General features: G+C 37.7%; 1 protein-coding gene across 1 annotated transcript in view; it reads left to right on the forward strand.

The window, feature by feature from the left end:
• Window positions 1-22,607, forward strand: part of sec31b (SEC31 homolog B, COPII coat complex component) — a 95,654-nt gene that overhangs the window by 71,290 nt on the left and 1,757 nt on the right. Inside the window, exons 22-25 of the mRNA XM_059946344.1 lie at window positions 2,678-2,736; window positions 13,306-13,452; window positions 15,387-15,506; window positions 20,412-20,483. Of these exons, the coding sequence (XP_059802327.1) occupies window positions 2,678-2,736; window positions 13,306-13,452; window positions 15,387-15,506; window positions 20,412-20,483 (398 nt within the window). The remainder of the gene's footprint in view (window positions 1-2,677; window positions 2,737-13,305; window positions 13,453-15,386; window positions 15,507-20,411; window positions 20,484-22,607) is intronic.

A 22,607-nucleotide genomic window follows, 5' to 3' on the forward strand; every position in this document is an offset into this window, starting at 1 on the left:
TCATCCGCAAATGTGTTCACAGATTATTGGCTTTATTTATATGTATCAAAAAAGCATGTAAGGACTGCTTTCCTGATTAAATATGGAAGGTGTATTTTGGATTTGGCTGATTAAAAAGTGTATGAAGTTGAGTAGAAATACATTGGCAAAGTTTTAAATTAATTGAGCACAATGAAATCTGACCTGAAGTGAAGTTCAAGCGCTTTGATGCCTAATTACAAATTCATATTCACTTTTCATGGGATTATTTAGTTGTTGTCAATTGCTAATAAGTTATTCTTTTGAATTATTTTCATTTGTACCATATTGGATTTCTGGGCCTTACCTTTTTATTTCCCTTGATTTGATGTCTGTCTTTTGCCTGACTATGCAATATATATTGCAAAAACTGAATTGTTAGGTCACTTCTACATAAAATAATATTGCATGTGTGATAACCTTTGGTTGGTTTTGGCAATATGTTGCAAAAATGGTATATTCTAAAGCAAACTACAGTATCACATTGTTGGGACTATGTAATAAACATCTGTAAAATTGTTATTTGTGTGTTCAAATATATCTAGTTGGGAAAATTGTTGCTTTTCTAGTTGCATATATTGTGATTCAGTGATCTATCTCTAGGTTATTCCTCGAACCTTCCAACATTCTTTGATTTTTCAGGATTCCTGCCATGGCTACAAAACCGACATTATGCATCAGGTGAAAAGATAATAACGAATGCCCTGGCTTGTTTAATGCCTTTTATTTTGAAATGCTAGTATTCTTCATGGCTTGTGCCTATTTTCTACATCTGAGTTGTTCAATTTGCAGTTTTTTTTTGTCCAGTTAAGGCAGAAAGGGTTATTCTGTGCAATTTAAAGATAAAGCTATAATATTGCACAGAAGTAATTTTCCTTTTACAGTTTGCATGCTTTGAAAAACATGATCAAAATTTTTTTGAGATTTAATTGGAAGTTGCTTTTGCAACTAACACATTTTGAGCAGCGTTTCATCATTATGTTGCACCAGTCCACTTAATCTGAAAGTTTGATTGGTAATCATATAAATTGATACATTCCCCTCTTCGACTTCTCATTGATCCTTAGCGACTGTTCTAATTTCTTAGAAGCTAGTGATCTTTTGCAAACTCGGTGTATTCTACTCTTGAGCAACTGGCAGGGTACATACTTGGCTTAAATCTTGTGTTTCTTTCCCAATTGGCATTGTTTTCTTTTGGTTTGCTGGTGCTCATTATTTATTTCTATCTCTTTTTGAAGAGAGTTGCAGGACAGCATTCATATTTTGTGAAACAGAGCATCAGTAGGCCTGTGTCCCAGCTAGTGCCATAAGACAACAAAGTTAATATTTGGAAATAGAGACTGGATCCAGACAGTAGGCATAAAGAAGAATAATTAGTGTAGAACTCAGTAGGTCAGGCAGCATCTATGGACAGGAATAAAGAGCCAAAGTTTCGGGGTGAGACTCGCCTGATGAAGGGTCTCAGCCCAAAATATCGGCTTTTTATCCCTCTCCAGCGATGCTGCCTGAGCTGCTGAGCTCCTCTAGCATTTTTTGAGTGTTACTCTGGATTTCAGGCATCTCTTGTGTTTATAACCTAATTTATTCTATGTCTATTCCTGCTACAGTAAACAATTTAATGGTTTGAATAAAATACCACTAGGTTCCATGTGGAAAGTTACCATATTTAGAGCCAATGAATGAGGAAGGCTGATCAATGGAATAATGATGAAAATGTCTTAAAGTTTTTATTTGAAGATAATTGATCCAGAGCAGGCTTCAGTGATCTTTCCACTTTCTGTACATTTATGAAATATGGACATTACAGGCAATTCCAGTGTTTGTACTGTTCTGAATGGCCTGCTGAACAATCTTATTTAAGTCAAACATTTTTGAAAGTCTGCGATCACACATAGGTCTAATCCAAACAGGTGTGGCAATTTTCCATTAGTGAAGCAGAAGGCTCCACAGTAGTGTAAGTGGTTAGTGCAACACTATTCTGGCTGAGGGTGTCAGGAGTTTAATTCTGGCGCCTCTTTACATCCTCCCCATGGAATGTGTGGGATTTCCCCAGCTGCTCTGGGTTTCTCCCACATTCCAAAGATGTACTGGGTAGGTTAATTGGTCTTTATAAATTGTCCCATGATTAGATTACGATTAATTGGGGGTTGCTAGGGCGATGTGACTTGAAGGGCATGGTACCACTAAATAAATAAATAAATAACAATTCGCATATTTGTGTTTATTGGTGGTTTTGTTTTATAATGAGTCTGATACCATATCACATGATAAGTTGTAAAGTACAATGTCTTAGTGCTAAAATTACTTTTGAGATTCATTTTGAGATTATTACTAACTCAGGCAATGTATTGGAAGTCCTGAAGCGGCGTTGGAAATCCTTAAATATATCGTTAGCCCTTCCACTTACTAAGCAAAGACCCTATCCAGGTGCTTAGGTGTAATTACCAAAGTACTTCCTCGTACCAATAACAAGGAAACTATGACTGAGAGCATTACAATATTGAAGCTTTACTATGTTAGCTTTTAATGCTTAAAATAACAGTGCTGCTGTTAGCTTGTTTAACACCGTTGAAATGAGTGAAGCCTTGCAGTGAAACCATTTTTTTTGTCCCAAGACCTCTTTGTAGAAATATAGTCTCATATCATTTACTTTTAATAGGGTTCCAGGATGGATGGAATGATCCTCCAGCAGTGCGGGCAGGGCAGAGAAAGAAGGTGGTAAGTTATGCATGTTAATCTGTACAACCTAGTTTATAGTAATTGTGATAAAATTGCATTCAGTATCTTATTTTTTTGGCTAGAACAAACTGTGTAAGTAACTAATCCAGTTGTTGGTAGTAAAGGTGGAAAGAGTCATATGTGAAAAAAGGAACTAAAATAACATTTTTGTTTATAGGTAGTTCTGCTGTAACAAGATAGCTATGTTCCTAAGTAACCTTGAGAGTAGAAAATTGCATTATATCGGATGGCTTTAGTTGCCTTCAAAGCACAGATGTAAACGGGCTTTCCTGATTGGCATTGTAACCAATGTAATCTGTGTAATGCAAATAACGTTCCCTAATGTGTGAATTGCCTTATAATGAATTTTGTGTTTAGGAAACGCATTATTGCAGAACCACCAAATAATAATTGTTCTATTTCCACTACTATATTGATCCTAGGGACTGTTTCTGGCAAACAGTAGCTCATGAGTCATCCTCATCAGGATCATTCTTGAGAACTGCACTTCCTAATCTTTTTTTCTCCCCCAAAGCTGTAGCTATAAAATTGATACTTGTCATTGTCTTAGAGTCATTCAGCACAGAAATAGGCCCTTCAGCACACCATGTCCATGTCAAGTAACAAGTACAGTCAGCCCTCCTTATCCATGGGTTCCGCATGCGTGGATCAACCAACCGCGGATCGGGAAAACCCGGATGTTGAGCATTGTTTGCCTCACGTCTTGTTCATTTGCTACTCGTGTTTGAGAACAAGAGGAAGGAGTTTAAGGCTAGTGAGGGATGGCTGGCTCGCTATGTAAAGCGCTACAGCCTCAAGAACTTAAAGATCATGGGAGAATCGGGATCGGCTGGTGCCGAGGCGGCATCAGCATTCCCAGAAGAGCTACGATGGTTGCGTCTATACTGAACATGTACTGACATTTTTTCTTGTTTTCTTTTTTTCTTCCCTAAACAATACAGTATAACAACTATTTACATAGCATTTACATTGTATTAGGTACTATAAGTAATCTAGAGATGATTTAAAGTATACGGGAGGATGTGCATAGGTTATGTGCAAGTACTACACCGTTTTATATAAGGGGCGTTTTTTGGTATCTGGGGGGGGTTCCCGGAACCAATACCCTGCAGATACGGAGGGCCGACTGCACCTATTTATACTAATACCTTTTACCATCACTGGGTCTTTAGCCTTCTATGCCTTAGCCACTGGATTGACTATTGTAATTCATAGCTATATAATATGCTTTGTTGACCAACAATGACTTGGAAAAGCCAGTTTTACAAAGTGTGTGCATGAGAGAGTCATGTGTTGAAAATTGAAACATAGCTCAAAAAAGAAAAAAACAGGACGTTAATATTCCTGCATGTAAGGTGTTTGAAAATGGAAGGGAAGGAGACAGATTGGCAGTACTAATGAAGAAAGATATAGGTTTAGAGAGAGGGAATATCTATGTGGAGTCAAGGACAGAATCCATTAAGAAGAAATAAATGATCTGTCATGTAATTGGAGTATTCCTTATCAAATGAAAGGATTTTTGGCAAGATGGCAGTGTGTTCTATCAATGTGGCTTCTATGAGGTCAACCAAAGATGCTATTATCCTTTTTGCATGTATTTTTTATTATCACAACACCCTTCTGGATATTAAGAACTTAAAGTACTGCACGCCTACACCATCTGTGAGTTGCTCATTGGTGGAGAAACTGAAGGAGCTTGACTTGGTGTGAATCATGTTGCTGCCTGGGTCAGAGAGGTATCAGAGGAATCAGTGCATGAAAGAGGTGTGCAGTCTAACAGCAAGTAATTATCTTAGTCACTTTTCTGATTCACTGATTTATTGGTAGATGGCAGGAGAGCTGCGTGCTGTTGGTCATAGTGACTATTCTTACATTCGCCCAGGAGAGAGGAGTCTGAGTTGTTGTGCTCTATGGGAGGCGATGTGGCACAGCGTCCAAGCTGGAATGGGTGCTACCCCTCCCCATGTTCACTTGGCAGAAGACAAGCTATATTGTGGTCAACTGCAGATTTCTGCAAAATTCATGGACTCAACGTTTTTTGTGTGATTGTAATTTACTGATATGTTACATGTGCTATCTGTGCTTTGTGCCTGTGTGTCTGCTGGTACTGTGTTTTGCACCTTGGCCTTGGAGGTAATGCTGTTTTGTTTAGCTGTATTCATGTATGGTTGAATGATAAACTTGAACTTGGAGGATAAAAGAGGAATAGAAACATAGACAACCTACAGCACAATACAGGCCTTTTGGCCCACAAAATTGTGCCAAACATGTCCTTACCTTAGAAATTACTAAGGTTACTTATAGCCCTCTATTTTACTATGCTACATGTACCTATCTAAAAGCCTCTTAAAAGACCCTGTCGTATCCGCCTCCACCACCATTGCTGGCAGCCCATTCCACGCACTCACCACTCTCTGAATAAAAAACATACCCCTGACATCATCTCTGTACCTACTCCCCAGCACCTTAAACCTGTGTCCTCTTGTGGCAACCATTTCAGCTCTGGGAAAAAGCCTCTGACTATCCACAAGATCAATGCCTGAATTGGGACTAATGTAAATGCGTGTTTATGGTGGCACACACTCTATGGGGTGAAGAGCTTGTTTCCGTGGTGTATCTTTCTATGCTACATGATGCTTTGTACATTGCATTTGGCAATCTAAGTGTCCATCCAGATACTTAAAAGTTGTGAGAGTTTCCAGTCACCTTTGGGTAAACCAATTCTTCCTTGGTTCCCTTTAAACCTCTTCCCCTTATTCGAAGCTTCAAGTTCCTGACACTTCTATTGTGAGGGAAAGTTTCCTACTGTCTACTTTGTCTGTGCTCCTCATGATTTTGTATATCTTTATCAGGTGACACTCATCTTTTTATGTACCTAGGAAATCAAGCCCAGCCTTCTCATTCGCTCTTCATAATAGGAAAAACTCCAACCCTGGCAACCTGGTAATGAATCTCCTCTGCATTCATTTCTGTGCAATTAAATCATTCCATAGTGTAGTAGATCAGAAATGCTCATAGACCTCCAGCTCTGAGCTAAGCATTATTTTATTGATTTGAGCCATAACCTCGCTTGTCTTGTATACTCTGTCCCTGTTAATCAAATACACAGCCTTCGTGACATTATCTCTCTGTGTTGTAACCTTCAGACGTTCTTGGATTTCAAAAGTGAGGTCCTTTGTCCTGAATATATATGCCCTATCTATTAGAGTTCTCAAAGTGCATTACCTTGCACTTGTATGGGTTAAATTCCATATGCCATTGTTCTATCTATTTTACCAACTGATCAATACCCTTCTGCAGTACACCTTTTTGTATCATCTGAAAACTTTATTAAACATCCCTTCATTCATATCCAAACTGTTAATGAATATGACAAGCAGTTATTGTGCCAGCATTTATCCCTGTGGAACATGACTAGTGACGGGCTTCCAATTAAAAAAAAAACAACCCACAGTCATCACCCTACCCTATGTCATCATGGTTTTGAATCATTACTTTGGATCCCAGGGGTGTCAACATTTTGGTTCAGTCTTCTATTTGGACTGGTAGATTAGATTAGTGTGGGTGGGTAATTGATAGTTGGCATGATTACAGTGGGCCAAAAGGCCTGTTTTTGTGCTGTATGACTCTGGTTCAGTGCAGAAATAGGAGACTGGAATGATGTAATTTCTCTACAATGAAACAGTATGGAATCAGCAGGTTGAATAACCATAAATGTTCTATGATGTAATCGCCTTCTACTTAATTTTATTACATGGTCTATGATATTGTTTGACAAATTGTGTTTTGTTCTTCAAGCTGCTATGCCATCTTTTAATATTTTTTCAAATTTTCCAATGTTTTTTGACAAGCGGTAGTTACCTATAATAACCACTGACAGAATTCTACATATCTGTCTCCAAGAGTATAATTTCCTCCTTAACAGTGATTTTGGTACCTAACCATGGGATATCATATAAACAGCATCTTTCACAAGCTAAATCTCAGGAAATAAATGGTTTTCTGAGAAGTGTCCTCTATCTACAGTGCATGCAGTCTGAACAAAAAAAAGTGAAAGCAAGACTGTGTTGTTCAGAATCCCATTAGCAAAGAAAGAATTTGTAATTTTCAGGCCCACAGTTCACTGTGAACTGACCACCCATGATTGCCACTCTCCTGAACTTGGCTTACCTGAATCAAGAGCATTTATCTTTCTGACCCAAAACATCTGGAGTTGAGCAAAGAGGCTGTGAGTGGGGTCTCGCATAACAGACCAATGGCAATGAGCCACAGACCCACAGTTGCATGTCTGGGACACAGAACTTGCAAACTTGTTAAGTAGTGCTGTAAAATCTTTTACATCAAGCTGACAGCGTAAATGGGGCTGAAGTGAAAATGCTTCATCTTCAAAGCTGCCTATATAGTACTGCGCCAACGTGCTTGCTAGATTAAGTTGTTAAGTCTCATGTGGGGCTTATACTTATGACCTTTGACTACCTCAGTACAACCTTGCACCCCCAGTGTAGGTTCCTGATGTTTATGGTAAAGGGGATTGATTTGGTATTTTTATGAAACACATTTCACAATAGTAACATTCTTTAATCCCATGTTCTTATAAAATATATTTCATGTACCATATTCTTATGGTAAGTATCTAACAGAAGAAGTGGCAGGACATGACATCTTAGTGGTGGTTAAAAATTCTTTTGTTTATTAGTGGTTTATTTTTGCTCTGTTTGCTACCATCTTCTTAAGTAGTCTCTTGGGATTGAGGATAACTTGCTTCCACTGCAGTTCTGAGGTCAGTGTCAGACCACAGTCTGTAGCACTGTTAGGCCAGGGGGCTCCTGTCAGTGGGTAGTTTGTGAAGTGACACTTCTTTTGATGTCCACATTTCCCTGACACACTGATTCTAAACTAATTCTCACTGGCCTCACAAGCGGGTGGTCCTTCACTTTGAACAGTTGTAATCCAATGGGGATACTAAATTGTCTTGTGTAAAACACAGCACAGTTTGCAGCTAATAGTCTCCCATAAAGGGCAAAGTGGTAACATTAAGATAATCTGTTGTTTTTGTGATGTTGAATAAAGGATAAATTTTGGCTAATATACTGGGAGTCATGACCTGTCTCTCTTCCAAATAGCACCATGAAATCTCATATGACTACTTGAGAGAGCATGAACGGATTTGGTTTAATGACCCATTCAGGAGACAGAAACTCCAATAGTCTAGCACTCCCTTAGTACCACACAAAGTTGCAAACTAAATTTTTGTCTCTGGAGTGGGTTTTAAATCCACCCTCAATCTTCTGACCCTGTACAAAGATGCTGCTGATTGCTTGAGTTCCGCATAGTCTTGGCTGGCATCTATCAGAGAACAGTGTTAAATTAGGACTGTAAATATATTTCCTAAAGGATATTTTGTGGATTGAGCCTTTATGTGCAATTTAGCACAGTGGTTAGTGCGATACTGTTATAGCTCAGGCCATCAGAGTTTGGAGTCCAATTCTAGTGTTCTCTGTAAGGAGTTTGTATATCCTCACCATGGAATGCGTGGGTTTCCTCTATATGTTTGGTTTCCACCCACAGTCTGAAGATGTACCAGTTAGTAAGTTAATTGGTCATTGTAAATTATCCTGTGATTAGGCTATGGTTAAAGAGCCAGGAGGGCCTATTCTGCGCTGCATCGCTAAATAAAATAAAACAAAAACTTGTATCTGCATATTTCCTCATGTTTGCTCTTTAAAAACTTGAAAGCTATTTTTAACTGATGCAGAGTAACACACAAAAACTGATGATCCCGATGAAGGGTCTTGGCTTGAAATGTTGACTCTTTATTCATTTCCTTAGATGCTGCCTGACCTGCTGAGTGTAGATTTAGTGTAGGTTACTCTGGATTTTTAGCATCTACAGAATCTGTTGTGCTTGTGTTTTGCTAATACTGATTTATTTTTATTTTCACTTTTCCTTTTAAACTGCTTTTAATTTATCATATCTCATTGGATCATCCTTGAGATTGTATTCTATGGATTACCAACCTGAAACTCTAGATCACTAGTTCAGTAATGTAACCATCCTACTGCCAAACACTAGAAACACCATTGGCCATTGATCTATCTATGTAATGCTAGAAAATCAAGGCTATTAAGTTTTTTTAAACCATGTTCATGCCCAAACCAGTTTTTAGTAAAAGTTGAAGGGCAAAATTCCATTTGATGTTTTGGGCTGAGACCTTCTGCAGAATCTCTTGTGCTCAGAATTCCAAATGGTTTTATGGGGAAAAGGAGTTTGTAAAAAAAACATCTGTAGTATAGTCAGATCCCCAAGGAAGTTGTTTTAAGTCTTTAAAGCTTCCAGTCTGTTTTGATTGGATGTTATTGTCAAGTATATCTACTTCATTGGGTGAAGAATCAAGAGAATGATCCAAGGAAGGGATTAGAAATGGTGCGAGAGAAGGACTAGTCATGTGAATTAGGGCTGTTCGTTTGTACCTCAATATAATACCAGTCAAAGTAGGAGGTATCCTTTTTTTAAAATGTCTGCAGTAATCCCTTACCTTAATCCTTCTTCCTTCTTCCCTGTAGATAGCACGAGAAAATGAACCCATTTTACTCAATTAAAGCAAATTTGCAAACCCAAATTGATCAGGATTACTTTTAAGTGCTGATTGTATTCATTCAACATGAGAAACACGACTGAATATCCAAGTGTTTGTTAGCCCTACTTGAAGTTATTTAGCTGTTTTGAAGGAGAAAGATGTCATCTATTTTGCTGTGATTGTAATCACTTTCCTCCAGTGGATTTTACAGTTCAGCAGAGTGACCTCTTCTGGACATGATGAGCTTAGAGGGTTAATCTGAAAATCCTTTTAGCTGTGGATTCATGGAACCATTAACTGCAATTTCAGTTTGTCGTGATGTGCCTGTAGTTCAGTTCGCCTGCGTCATTTATAATTACTTTAGTTGTGTTAGCATTTGCCAGTGATGTTAATCCTTTAAATGGTAGATATTGGTATGGCTAATTTCAAATGTATTCATGGAAAATGAAGATCTCATAAATCTCACAAAGTTGATATTCTGATATGATGCAGAAGTAAAGTCAAAATCAAAGGAAGTGATCTATAAAAAGACTCAAAACATTGCCACAAGATTTTCCTAGGATCTCACGTCTGTACAATTCTCCATTAGGATCACTTGCATCATCATCCTTTCCACACAAATAAAGACATTCTTTGGAAGAATTTTCAAATTGATTTGTGCATTATTGATGCTCCATGATGAAGCATAACTTTGAGATTTTCTACAGAAGACAAAGTGAAATCAGAAACGAACTGTGATTTAAGTTAGTGAAATTTCATTGAGTTGCAGCATAATTATGCACAATTTATTTTGGTAGTAACAGCTTGAATCTGCATTTTTCCATCTGTGAAGGTAAATTTTAACAAACCACATGACACTGACTATTACAGTACATTGTGGACACATATATAACTAAAAACGTCGATTTTGAGGAGTAAGGGAGATTGTAGGGACTGAAATACTTAAGCGGTATTCCAGAGCCCTCTTGCTGGTTGACTGAAAGCATTGTTAATGGGCAAACAAGGGAAATTGGAAATGAATAAGGGGCTAGAACTGGTGGAATTGTTTCCACTGTGTTTCACTCTTTGTGGATGAGCTTTGTGTATAATAATGTGAAAGATGATGACACTGGATATGAATTCTTTCCAAATTCATCTATCTAATTTCTTTTCCAGCTCAGTTAAAACTGCTATTATTCATTAACTACACCTATTGTATAAGTCTCACATGTAGTGTGAGCACTGCTACACATGTCAGGATCATAGAGAGATCTAGCACAGAAATAGGCCTTTTGTGCTCAGTGAGTATGTGGAGATCATCAAGCACCTATTTTTACACTAATCCTGTTCTAACCAATTTGATTCTGCCCTGTATGGCCAATTAACATACCAATCTGTACATTTTTGGCTCATGGAGGAGACGAGAAAACCCATGTGATGATAGGGAGAACATACAAACTCGTAGCCAGTTCTGGAGGTCAGGATTGAACCTGGGTCAAGAGTTACCAGCCCGTACCACTGTTATTTTGAATATTTTGTGTCAGATTCAATGGTATATTTCACTCCTTTGAGGGCCAGGATATAATTACAATTAGTAAATGGGAATTATTTTTTCTGATTCTTAGTGCAGAACATTTAAAACATTCCCTTTAAACAATTTTGCTTTAAAATCATTCAGTTATGATTTTCACATTAACTCACTCTATTGTAGAGCTTCCCTTGGTAAGAGTGTTCTAATTCTCAGAGAGCATTGTTTCTCTCATTTATGATCAGCAGTTTTCTAATCCTGAACTTAATTTTTTTTAAATTATCGGAAGTTAACATTGTGATCTGAGTTCATGTGTTTTGATTATAATACCAAAACTTTGGGCCCAGCTTTTAAAAACAAACACATGACTAGCTTAATTGTTTTCCTATTGCTCTTTTATCAAAATATGGTTCGTGCAGGTGTTTCTTAGTCAACAGCAGTCTATGAATAAAGCCAGGACTTAACCAGGCTTTTGATCATCTGTCTCCATGTCTCCTATATGGCATTCTGTCAATTTTAGTTTGATTATGGTGTTGCAAAGCATCTTGAGATATTTCACTGCATTTTAGGTGTCCGCTGAATATAAATTATTGATATTAGTGGAACAATATGACTTGGAGTACTTTAGGCAGGCCATACTGCCCAGCTATAGCGTTCTCTGACTTCTACTCTGCAGGAACTGTTTCTAAACAAGTGCTGGAATCCTGTGATGTAACCTGAGATGGCCACAATAATCCAATATACTTTAAGTATTTTTCATAGATTTAAGTACACTTGGAACAAGGCATTTGTATTATGAATGTTTCATTATGAAAACTGAATTTTGAAGTGGTGATACATTTAAAAACATAGATGGACATCAGGATCTGAGCATTTAAAAATAATGATTCCTTCCTTTGTAAATGATCTGTGTGAATCAGTTCTGGTGTGAAAATTCTTTATCATTTATATTTAGATTTAGATTCCAGCGATAGAGTTTTGTATATTAATGAAGTGTTAATGCTCCAAGCTAGATGACAAGACTTATTTACCCAATTAGTTATTGTGCTGAACTCAAAAGTTAGATGTGTTCAGTAATGGATTCAGTTTAACATGCCACAGTCACTGCTCTGTAAATAGTTTTGAAGTAAAGTGATTAATATTTCTCAACATTAATTGCTTAGGGAACTTTGTTCTCCTTCAGAATCTACCTTTTGTGCAAGTGTTACATAATTCAAAAAGTACTTGTATTTCTCACCTTTTCACATCAAAGAAACGGATACTTCACTAGATTAAATTATCTTTATTTTAAAATAAATTTAGCATGAACTCAGAATAGTTGTTCAAATTAGCAATTTGACCATCATAAATTGGAAACCATCATTAAGGACCTACCTAAACAGTTCTTCAGTTCTCATCAGTAAAAAGCAATGCCAGCAATAAATGTCAACCATGCAGAGTTTACTTTGGCAGTATCATCAAAGATCCTCACCACCCAGGCCAAGTTCTTTTCTCACTGCTGCCATCAGGTAGAAAGTACAAGTGCCTCAGGACTCGCACAACCAGGTTCAAGGATGGTTACTACCCCTCAACCATAAGGCTCTTGAACAAAAGGGGATAACTACACTCATTTAGGGACTCTTTTTAATCTTGTTGTTTCATGCTCATTATTTATTGCTATTTATTTATTAGCACGGTATGTTGTCCATTGATCCTGTTTACAGTTACTGTTCTGTAGATTTCCTAAGTATGCCCGCAGAAAAAGAATCTCAGGGTTGTACCTGGTTACATGTATATACTTTATAATAAATTTTACTTTTAACTTTGATCCTTGAAATGCTGTCTGTCCCATTTTATGTTTGAATGAGCTATAAAAGAGTGGAAAATGCAAACTTGGGTGGAAGTACTTACAAGAACAAAATATGATTACATGAAAAAGTATAGTTTGCTGAAGATTTTAGTTAATACAAATTGTGATTTAATTGCACTTTATAGAGCAAAGGTACGCATATCTTGAATTGCTAAATAAATGAAAGTACCTCAAAGTTATTTCAAGCTCATAAAAGTGAAACACCCATGGACAGTCCAAGGCAAAAATAGTAGCTGCTCCATTTATATGGTATTTTACATTTACCAAGTTAATTCATAAGTATTGTGAAACAAAAGTAGATAATGAACCATGCAGTATTTTAGGTAATGAACCGTGCAATACTTTAATACTGTATTAAAGACATTGCCATAAGATTGGTCATAAAGTTTAGTTTTATGAAGCATTTTAAAGATGATAGGGAATATTATAAAATCCAGTTGATATGCTGATGTTCAAATCTTGAAGGATAACTTGTATTGGTTTGTAGCATTAACTAGAGATGTGTTAATGCAGGAAGAATCACAATCTAGGTCTTTCTGAACAATTAACTTGATATATTTGTTAACCTTTTTGTGGTAGCTTCTGCTTTAGAGCATGCTGTTTGTAATCTTTCAGCTTCAAGACAACTACACTCCTCCAGCTCCTATAACAGCTCCTGTTGTAAATTTCTCTGTGGATACACAAAAGGCCCGACCCCAAGGCCTATCTTCTCAGGAAACCAGTCAAGGACCTCCAGGGGCACCAAAAGAGGGCAACTTTCAGGTGTGTTCTTTGCTGAAGGTCTTTGGTTTTGTTTTTTGCAATTGCATTATGCCTATATTGTACTTATGACATAATTTATGTGCTAGTAGTAATGCTAAGGGGTCAAAGTACACTCTTGTAGTCTGGCACTGTTATAAAGTTATACAGACTAAAAATGTATGTGCTGTGTCTTGTGTAACATATTTAAAAACCCAAGGAGTCACAGCGAGAATGCACAGATCTATGGACAGTACCTAAGTTCGGTATCAAACCCAAGCCTCTGTTAAAGCTAGACAATGCCTCTATTAGCTGTAATGCTGTACCACCCAATTTAAATTAAAGTTCCTATGTTTTACAGTAAAAGGAAAAAATGAAAAGAAAAATAGTTGCTTGGGAAAAGTAATCTATTGCAGCAAAATGTAATGCACTAGCAGATCTCTCATAGTCTTGTGTACTGTAATTCAATATCTACATTGATTTGTAGTGACAATAGCAATATACCCCCGAATCAAAATACATTGTATAATGTACATGGGAGGGACAGGTGGCTACAAAACTGTAAAAATGGAGAACAATATGGAAGTAGTGGAATAAGTTCCATTAATTTATAAATGTTTTAGGAAGGTTAAAAGCCATGATCTTTAGCCCTCCCTGGCCATTGCCTCAGATAGAACAGGGAAATTTGCAGCTTTAGTGTCCTTTGGACTTGGAACTGAGCTTCCTCTCCATCTCAGAATGCCTTATTGCACCTCTATAACATCATCTATCTGCCTTAATCTGCCTCCTTCGACTGCATCTCTAATCTATATTTTTGACATTTGCAAGATTACCGCTTACAATCCTTTCATAGGCAGCCTTCAACTTCACTTCTCAGCTTTAGTCTGATCCAAATTCAAGGCTTTGCTAATCCATTAACCTTCTGTTCGCTCCCAGAGCTTTGAATTTAATACATGTTTAAATCTTTTATCCCAATCACTTTGATAGTCCATTCACCATCTTGCAACTTGAGCCTCATCTTCCTCATATTCTTCACCCCATCTTTGAGGCTGTGGCTTGAAATATCTCACCTTGCAGTCTAAAGTTGCCTCCCTAATTGTTCTACTTACATGATTTTTCTCCTCTTCAAACTTGTAAAACTCACATCATAAAACAGTCATTTTTCCTTTGTCTTGGATATGGTTATGTTCAGTACTAAACAATAATGCTATCAATATGTTGTCAGATATATAAATTTAAAAGGGTAACATGATTGTAAATGACTAATTAGATATTGTGAAAAGGCATGTGAAGACTGTACTTTCCTCCTGTGGCTCATCACTTTTACAGTGTCAGTATTTGTTTTGCTTCACACAAATTAAGACCTTTCTAAATTTGCTCACTGATCAATGGAAAGAGAGAAATAATCAACCTCTGAGGAGGGGGACTTAGTAGAGAATTTTATTATTATTTCAAAGGTATTTTTGTCTCTTCAGGTTGTTTTAGCTCCAATACTTTTTTAGTAGTTTGAAGCAGAATTGCAGTGGTCCTTTCAGTGCAAATAATTTCTATGGTAATCTTCTTTTCTTTAGTGACCCAGTCAACATGCAATTTACCTGATATATGGTAAAGTTTGAGCTTGGCCTGAATCGCGGTCAAGCAACATAACCATGAAACTACTGTGCCCTTGTAGTTGTAGGAAGTAAAAACAGGGCTAAACTGACAAGTATGGCCACTGCTGGAAATATTTTGTAGATAAAAAAAAAAATTGAGATCCTAGCATGGTAACCCTTTGTGCTGATGCCAGAGAGCACTTCTACAGACAACTTATTCCATGAATTGCACAGCCGGTCTCTGCCTGTGTACCTTCCTACTGGGCTGAGTTCTGATGTGCTGTGGACTGCTATGGGTTGTAATGCCATATTCCTACAGTCTTTGGGTTCTGTATTAGTGACCTAAATGATGTGCTTCGTTTCCAGCCACTACAACAGCTGCCCACAGAGAAGATTGTGAAAAAGCAAATTCCAGAAGAGCACATGATATTGAAGACCACGTTTGATGGGCTGGTACAACGATGCCTTTTAGCTGCTGCTGACCCTGTATGTCACTGAGCTATAATCTTGTTATTGAAAAAAGTAGATTATAGTGCATTCCTTTGTATTATAAAAATGTTTTATATGTAGTGTGTGTATGTGTGTGTGTTTGAAGGGGATGTAGGGACTGCAAACCACTGGCACAATGAAATCAGTCAAATTACCGTGGAAAAACAGATGTGAAAGATGGGAATGTAAGTTATTCGGTATTTCCATTGCTAAAGTTGATGGATTCATTTGCCCTAATTATCCTTAGTTAAAAACAGATAAGGAATACATATTGTATTGTAGAAATGACATTGCAAGGTTTATAGCTGAAAAGTTTGTATTCTCTTTATATGCCTCCCTCAACCTTACTGTAAAAACTGAGTTTCTTTACCTTTAATTTTTATCTGAAAAGATTTATTTTTCAACATGATTATCTTCCTTCAAATAATTCATACAGAAAATTGAATTGTCAGGAATATGCCATTACTCTCCACAGTAAGGAAATTGTAATGTGCAATGCTGCTGCAACAAAGTACCAGTGAAAGGTGATTTTCTGCCTTAGGATAGTATTCCATGTCTTGATTAATATGAACATTGAGGGAACTTGCCCTGATACAATAGTCATTGTGGATAACATGTTCCCGGTCTTTTCTCATAAACAGGGAAATTTCAACCTGAAATATCTTAGCGCACACACAAAATGCTGGAGGAACTGAGCAGGCCAGGCTGCATCTATGGAAAAGAGTAAACAGTCGATGTTTCGGGCCAAGACCCTTCGTTAGAACTTTTTCTGAAATATCTTTCTTTGTTTCTGAAGACATCAGGTTCAATTTCACTATCGGTGGATTAATTCTAAATTCTAAGAAAAACTGAGAAATCACACTTCTCACATCTCAGCCCAGTTAACGCAGTTTTATGCTAATGATTCCTCCCACTGGAGGGTGCCCATCTATAGTATCCTGCAACCATGTAAATTATCAGCTCTAACAATCTCATACAGAGTTTCTCATTTGTAAATCTTCCACCCATTTCAAATGTTAATGTAAGTGAACAGACTTGACGCAACATTTAAGTATGAAGACCTTTGAATTTTAATGTGCAAATCTCATTGCAGTTTTCAGTTGTTGTAAACTGAGGCTTCCCCTTTCTGGGTGGTAGGAGTGCCCTATGACTCATCGGGTTAAGTGTTGAACAGTCTGACTCAAGATTGGAGTTTCGAGCTTAATCTGGATTATTTTGAGAAAGGACACTGAATATTAGTGCTTCACTGATGATTTTCTGCAGCTGAATGATGATTTTATCAGACATAAATTCTGACTAGGATTTAATTTTGTTCATCTGAAGCAAATCAGCTGTTTGTCATATTCCTTGTAACTGAGCAGGACAAGAACAAAGGGGGTTACTTAAAAGAGGATTTAAACTCTTTGCGTACCTTGTTCTTGGCATTTTATATCCTGGATATCTAATCAAATAGTACCAATTTGGAGCTAGCTGTAGGCTGAGTTTCCTCTAAAATTGAAGAATTTACCCCCAACATTAAACTTTTGAAGGTTCAACTAAGTCAATGTTATAATTGTGGTATAAACATGGAGGTACTATTCTGAGAAATAACGTCAATATAACACATTCTTTCACTTATTTTCTGCAGCCAGTTACCTTCCATTTAGGATTGAATATGCTGTTTATTTACTGTCCAAAAATAAATATCCACATTATCTGAAGTCATGCAATGGTTTGAGGACAAGCCGTTAATGAAAACAGAAAATATTACCAGAAAATTAACACCAGTGTAGGTGGTCTGCCTTTCCTAAATGACTGTGGGAACTATAACAGTAATCAAGCTTTGTGCTAGTGTGATTCTTTGGCTCATTGTTATGAGCACTGTTTTCAAAATATCAAAACTCTCATCTCATGGTATACCAAGTCTTGATTGCCTGCTAGAAAAGTGAAATAAAAACTTACTTGTCCGCCTCATGTCCCAGAAACAGCATTGTCTTGTGTATTGTAACTAATGCACTTCATCCAAAAGCCATATAATTATCCTTTGGCCGTCTGATTTTACTATGTTTGATTTTACCCAGTTATCTCCAATAGCATTGTTTTCGCTCTAGCTGGATTATTGTCTCACACTGTTCATCTATGATATAGGATGGAATTCATTGCCACAGACGGGTGTGGAGGCCAAGTCATTGGGTATATTTAAAGCAGAGGTTGATACGTTCTTGACTAGTAAGGGCATCAAAGGTCCAAGGGAGAATACAGAAGAGTGGGGTTAAGAGGGATCATAAATCAGCCTTGATGGAATGGCGGAGCAGACTCATTGGGCTGAATGGTCTAATTCTGCTGATATGTCTTATGCCAGAACTATTCTGCTTTCCAACTTGCCCTTCATGTCATTAACATTTTACATTCACTCTCCATCCTCATTCACAATGTTCTTCATGCTTGATTGTATTCTTTAACTTTTCTTTAGTTACCACATCTCTTCTTTCTCTTGCATGAAGTTGTTAAATTTAAGCAAATACATTTTCATACCTTTCAGTGGGATGCAAATAAAATTTATACTCATTCCACAAAGGCAATTTCAACATCATGCTAATCTGAGCAAATGCTTAAGTCTTTAACCACCAACAATATTCTCTGTCCAATGACATTGTTGGTCTTGCTGAATCTATCCACATGGAAATCTCATATCACCTTCGCAAAATGTGTCTCGAGAAGCTTAGTATCCAGTATTGTTATTGTTCAGTATAAATCTTACTTGAATGCCTAACATGTCTATCATTGGTTGCTGGTCAGGATTTTATAGATCATTTTGATAGACAATTCTGCTAAATTAGTTTCTCCATATATTACTCTTGATCTTCTAATACCTGTTCTCTCCAATCAAATATGGTCAACAGTTTTATGAATTTTTCTTAGACTCCCAAGTGTGTTCTCATACAAGCTTCATTTTTCCTACATTCCATCTAATTTCAAATCATGGCTAATCGGGACAATTTATTTGTAGAACTTCCATGTTTTTGAATTATTTTGTAGCCTGTATTTCTTTTCTCCCACAGTCTTAAAGTTGATAAAATACAAAAATGAAATGGGACACGCAAATTTTTCAGCTGTTATTATTTGTAGAGATGTAGAATTAACTTTTCAGGTAAAAGATCATTGATCTAAAATGTTAAACACTAGAAATTCTGCAAATGCTTGAAATCCAAAGCAACACACACAGAAAATGGAAAAACTTAACAGGTCAGGCAGCATCCATGGAAATGAACAGTTGACGTTTTGGGCCAAGATCCTTCCTCAAGACTGGAAAGGAAGTGAGATATTCCAGGGGCGATAAAAGATGGGAGGGAGGAGAAGGATAGCTAGATGTTGGTAGATGAAACCAGATGGATGGGAAAAGTTAAAGGACTGGAGAGGAAGGAATCTGACAGGAGAGGAGAGTGAACCATAGGAGAAAGGGAAGGAGGAGGAGCACAAGGGGAGATGATAATCAAGGGAGACAAGGTAAGAGACCAGAATGAAGTGAGGAATAGAAGTAGGGGGAGGAAGGAATTTTTTTCACCAGAGGGAGAAATCGATGTTCATGCCTTCAGGTTGGAGGCTAATCAAGCAGAACATAAGGTGTTGCTGCTTCTCCCTGAGGGTGATCTCATGATGACACAAGAGGCGGCCATGGACTGACATGTCGAAACGGGAATGGGAATCGAACTTAAAATCTTTGGCCACTGGGAAGATCCACTTTTGGCAGATTGAGCAGATGTGCTCAATGAAGTTGTCCCCCAATCTACGACAGGTTTCACCAATGTAGAGGAGGCCGCATCATGAGCACCGGATGCAATTGATGACCCCAGCAGATTCACAGGTGAAGTGTTGACTCACCTGGAAGGACTGTTTCAGGCCCAGAATGGAGGTGGAGGAGGTGGTGAATGGGCAGGTGTAACACTTTGGGCGCTTTAAGGGATAAGTGTTGGGAGCTAGGTTAGCTAGGAGGGACAAATGGACAAGGGTGGAGGGAAGGTAAAGATGTGTTTGGGGGTAGGATCCCTTTGGAGATGGTGGGAGTTGCAGAACAATGATGTGTTGGACGCGGAGGCAAGGACAAGAGATACTCTATCACTGTTAGGCAGCAAGAAGATAGGGGTGAGCGTGGATGTCTGGGAAATGGAGGAGATGCAGATGATAGTAGCATCACTGGTGGAGGAAAGGAAACCCCTTTCTTGGAAGGAGGAGGACCTCTGATGTCCTGGAAAGGAAAGCCTCATCCTGGGAGCAGATGCAGTGGAGACAAAGGTACTGAGAAAAGGGAATAGTATTTTTACAAGAGACAGGGTGGGAACATGTATTGTCAAGATAACCATGGAAATCCATGTGTTTATTTTAAAAAACATCATAGACAGTTTGTCGATTGAGGAAGGGGAGGCAGGTGTCAGAAGTGGACCAAGTGAAGTTGGAGGCAAAGCTGATGAAATTGACGAATTCAGCATGGGTGCTGAATTTCTGTGTTTTTTTTCCCAGAGTTCCAGCACTCTGGAAAAATTTTCAGTAGTTTGCTTTGGGGTTATTGTTAAAACCCTATCATCACTCAGTCATTTCCTCATTTACCTTTTCTCCTCTCTGTTTTTTTGCAGACATGGTAATAGGCTTCTTGCACCTAACCCTGACATTTTCAATTCACATAATGAAACACTTAACCCAATGTAGTAGTGTCACAAGGCATTACAAATAATACTACCTAGGGTATCCTGTAACCAAAGGAGTGTGTGTAGTGCATTGTTGTTCATACGTTTACATGCATGAGGCAAAGTGTAAAAATACATTATGCACTATCTTATTCTTGGCAGAGATTTGAATAGGCAGGGCTCTAGAGAACTTATTTCCATTTCAAACCATGTTAATTCATTGAATTCTGAATTATTCTAGCAAACTAAGAGGAAACTGGATGATGCTGCAAAGCGACTGGATTACCTGTACGATAAACTGAGAGAGCATGCTGTAAGTGTGAATACTTTTAATATAAATTCATGGTGAATGCATATGTTTTTGCAGAAACTCCACAAAATATGATGGGATTTGGCTCCAAAACGTAATATTTATTTTAAGACAAGTGAGCAGTGAAAAGAGACTTTTTTTTACAAATATTGTCAATGCTTCCTTTAAATTGGTTATCCATATGTATGAGAGAGATGGAAATGAAAGGAGCAGAGGATAAATGTTTATCCTATTCTGGTTGCTCCCAGACAAGAGATTCTTTCATTACAAACAAGAATAGTTTTGAGATTAATTCTTGGTGGTAGGTAGTTGGGATGAGGGAGAAGGAGGTTTGAAAGCTGTGACCCAGAATTCATTATGTGCTTTTATATAGTACAGGTGTAGGTGAATACAAATGACTGATGTGGTGTAGTGATTGCAATTAGCTCAGCATGGCAGGCAAAATCTTTCGACAATAAAAGGTGAACAGATGCCTGAATCATTAAACTCAAGTGCAGTTGCTGTTTGGCGTTCTGAATGTTTCCAGCCATTTCTATTTCAGATATTTAGTAACTGCAGTACTTTAGAGAGCCCATATGCTGGAATCTCGATCAACAAGCATGATGCTGGAGGAATTCAGTGGGTCAGACAGTGCCTGTGGAGGGGAATCCATGGTCAATGTTTCAGATCATAACCCTTCGTCTATACTGAAAAAATAGAGGGGAGATAGCCAATATAAATGGGAAAGGGGAATGGGGGAAGCAAATGCTGGCAAGCCCTAGGTTGTTTCAAGTAAGGAGAGGTGATGGCAAGTGAAGAAAGGAAGAATGGAAATCCTAGGAGATAATAGATGGAGGCAACAAAGGGCTGTAGGTGATTTAATGATCAATGGAGTGAAATGATTGATGACAGGTACAATCCTTCTTCCCTTATTTGATCTTGTAGTCCATCTTCCTCTGCTATCAGCCCTTTATTGCCTCCACCTGTCAGTCACCTTCTAGGCACTATTGCTCTTCCCATTCTTTCCTGCATCATCTGTCTGTTACTTCTCACTTAGATCCACCTATCACTTACAGCACTTGTACAACCCCTTCTGTCCATCTCTGTACACTGGCAATTTCCCCACAGTTTTTCAGTACAGATGAAAGGTCTCAATCCAAAATATTGACTGTCCATTTCCTTTCACAGATACTGCCAGACCTATTATAATGCATCTCAATTACTGTGTTACTCTTTGTAAAGAGTTACTGTTCTTTTGTTCTTGGAAGCCAGTTGGGAAATTATAATAATTGCTCTGAGAAACTGATGGCCCATAACATACACAGCAGCTGCCTATAATTAAACTGAATAACCAACCTTGCTGTGATCAGAAGGGATATCCGATGTGGGAAATCGATTGTTAAACTAGCTCAAGAAGTTAAAGGAATATGCAACAGTGTAAAATGTCTGATTCAATTTGCATAATGTTTTTCATTGAATGCAAAGTGTATTAAAAATGCTTTGTTGCCAGATGTTATTTTTACACAACTTTTACTCTCTCTGAGGGGTGGGAGGAAGAGCTGCTTATGATTTGCATGTGAAATCTAGACTAGAACATAAGCATCCAGATAACACAGCCATTTTCTTTGGCTATATTGTTCTCTGTTGCATCACCATAATATCATACGAGACAATAAATGTTGGCAGGCATTTCAACCGTAGAAATCCCATTTTAACCCCATCCAGTGCTGTGCAGCACAACATTCACATGTAATGGATAGGTAAATGTGGAGAGAAGACAGTAGCTACATATTAACATGTCAAAAACTATCCTCCCTGCTGCAACTCCTCCTACACCTGTATCACAAATGTAGTTATGAGTTGGCCATCGTCACTATTCTGCTAATGCAAAATAGGCTTAAAAATTGAATGAACTAATAAGCTAGACTGAATAGTGCAAAATATAAAACTACTTTTTCATTCATTCTTCAGTGCACTAATGCATATGCGTATGCACGTAAATCATAGTAATGATTTGCACAATAATAACAATGGTCTTTTTACATTTAACAGATTATATAACCAGCATTAAAAAATAATATCAGTGACCAATCCGGTCCACTTTAAATAGGAGATTAATCAACTCTTGGGCTGAAGAACCACATCGAT

This window comes from Hypanus sabinus, chromosome 21 (genome assembly GCF_030144855.1).
Source record: "Hypanus sabinus isolate sHypSab1 chromosome 21, sHypSab1.hap1, whole genome shotgun sequence".
NCBI classification, from domain to species: Eukaryota; Metazoa; Chordata; class Chondrichthyes; order Myliobatiformes; family Dasyatidae; genus Hypanus; species Hypanus sabinus.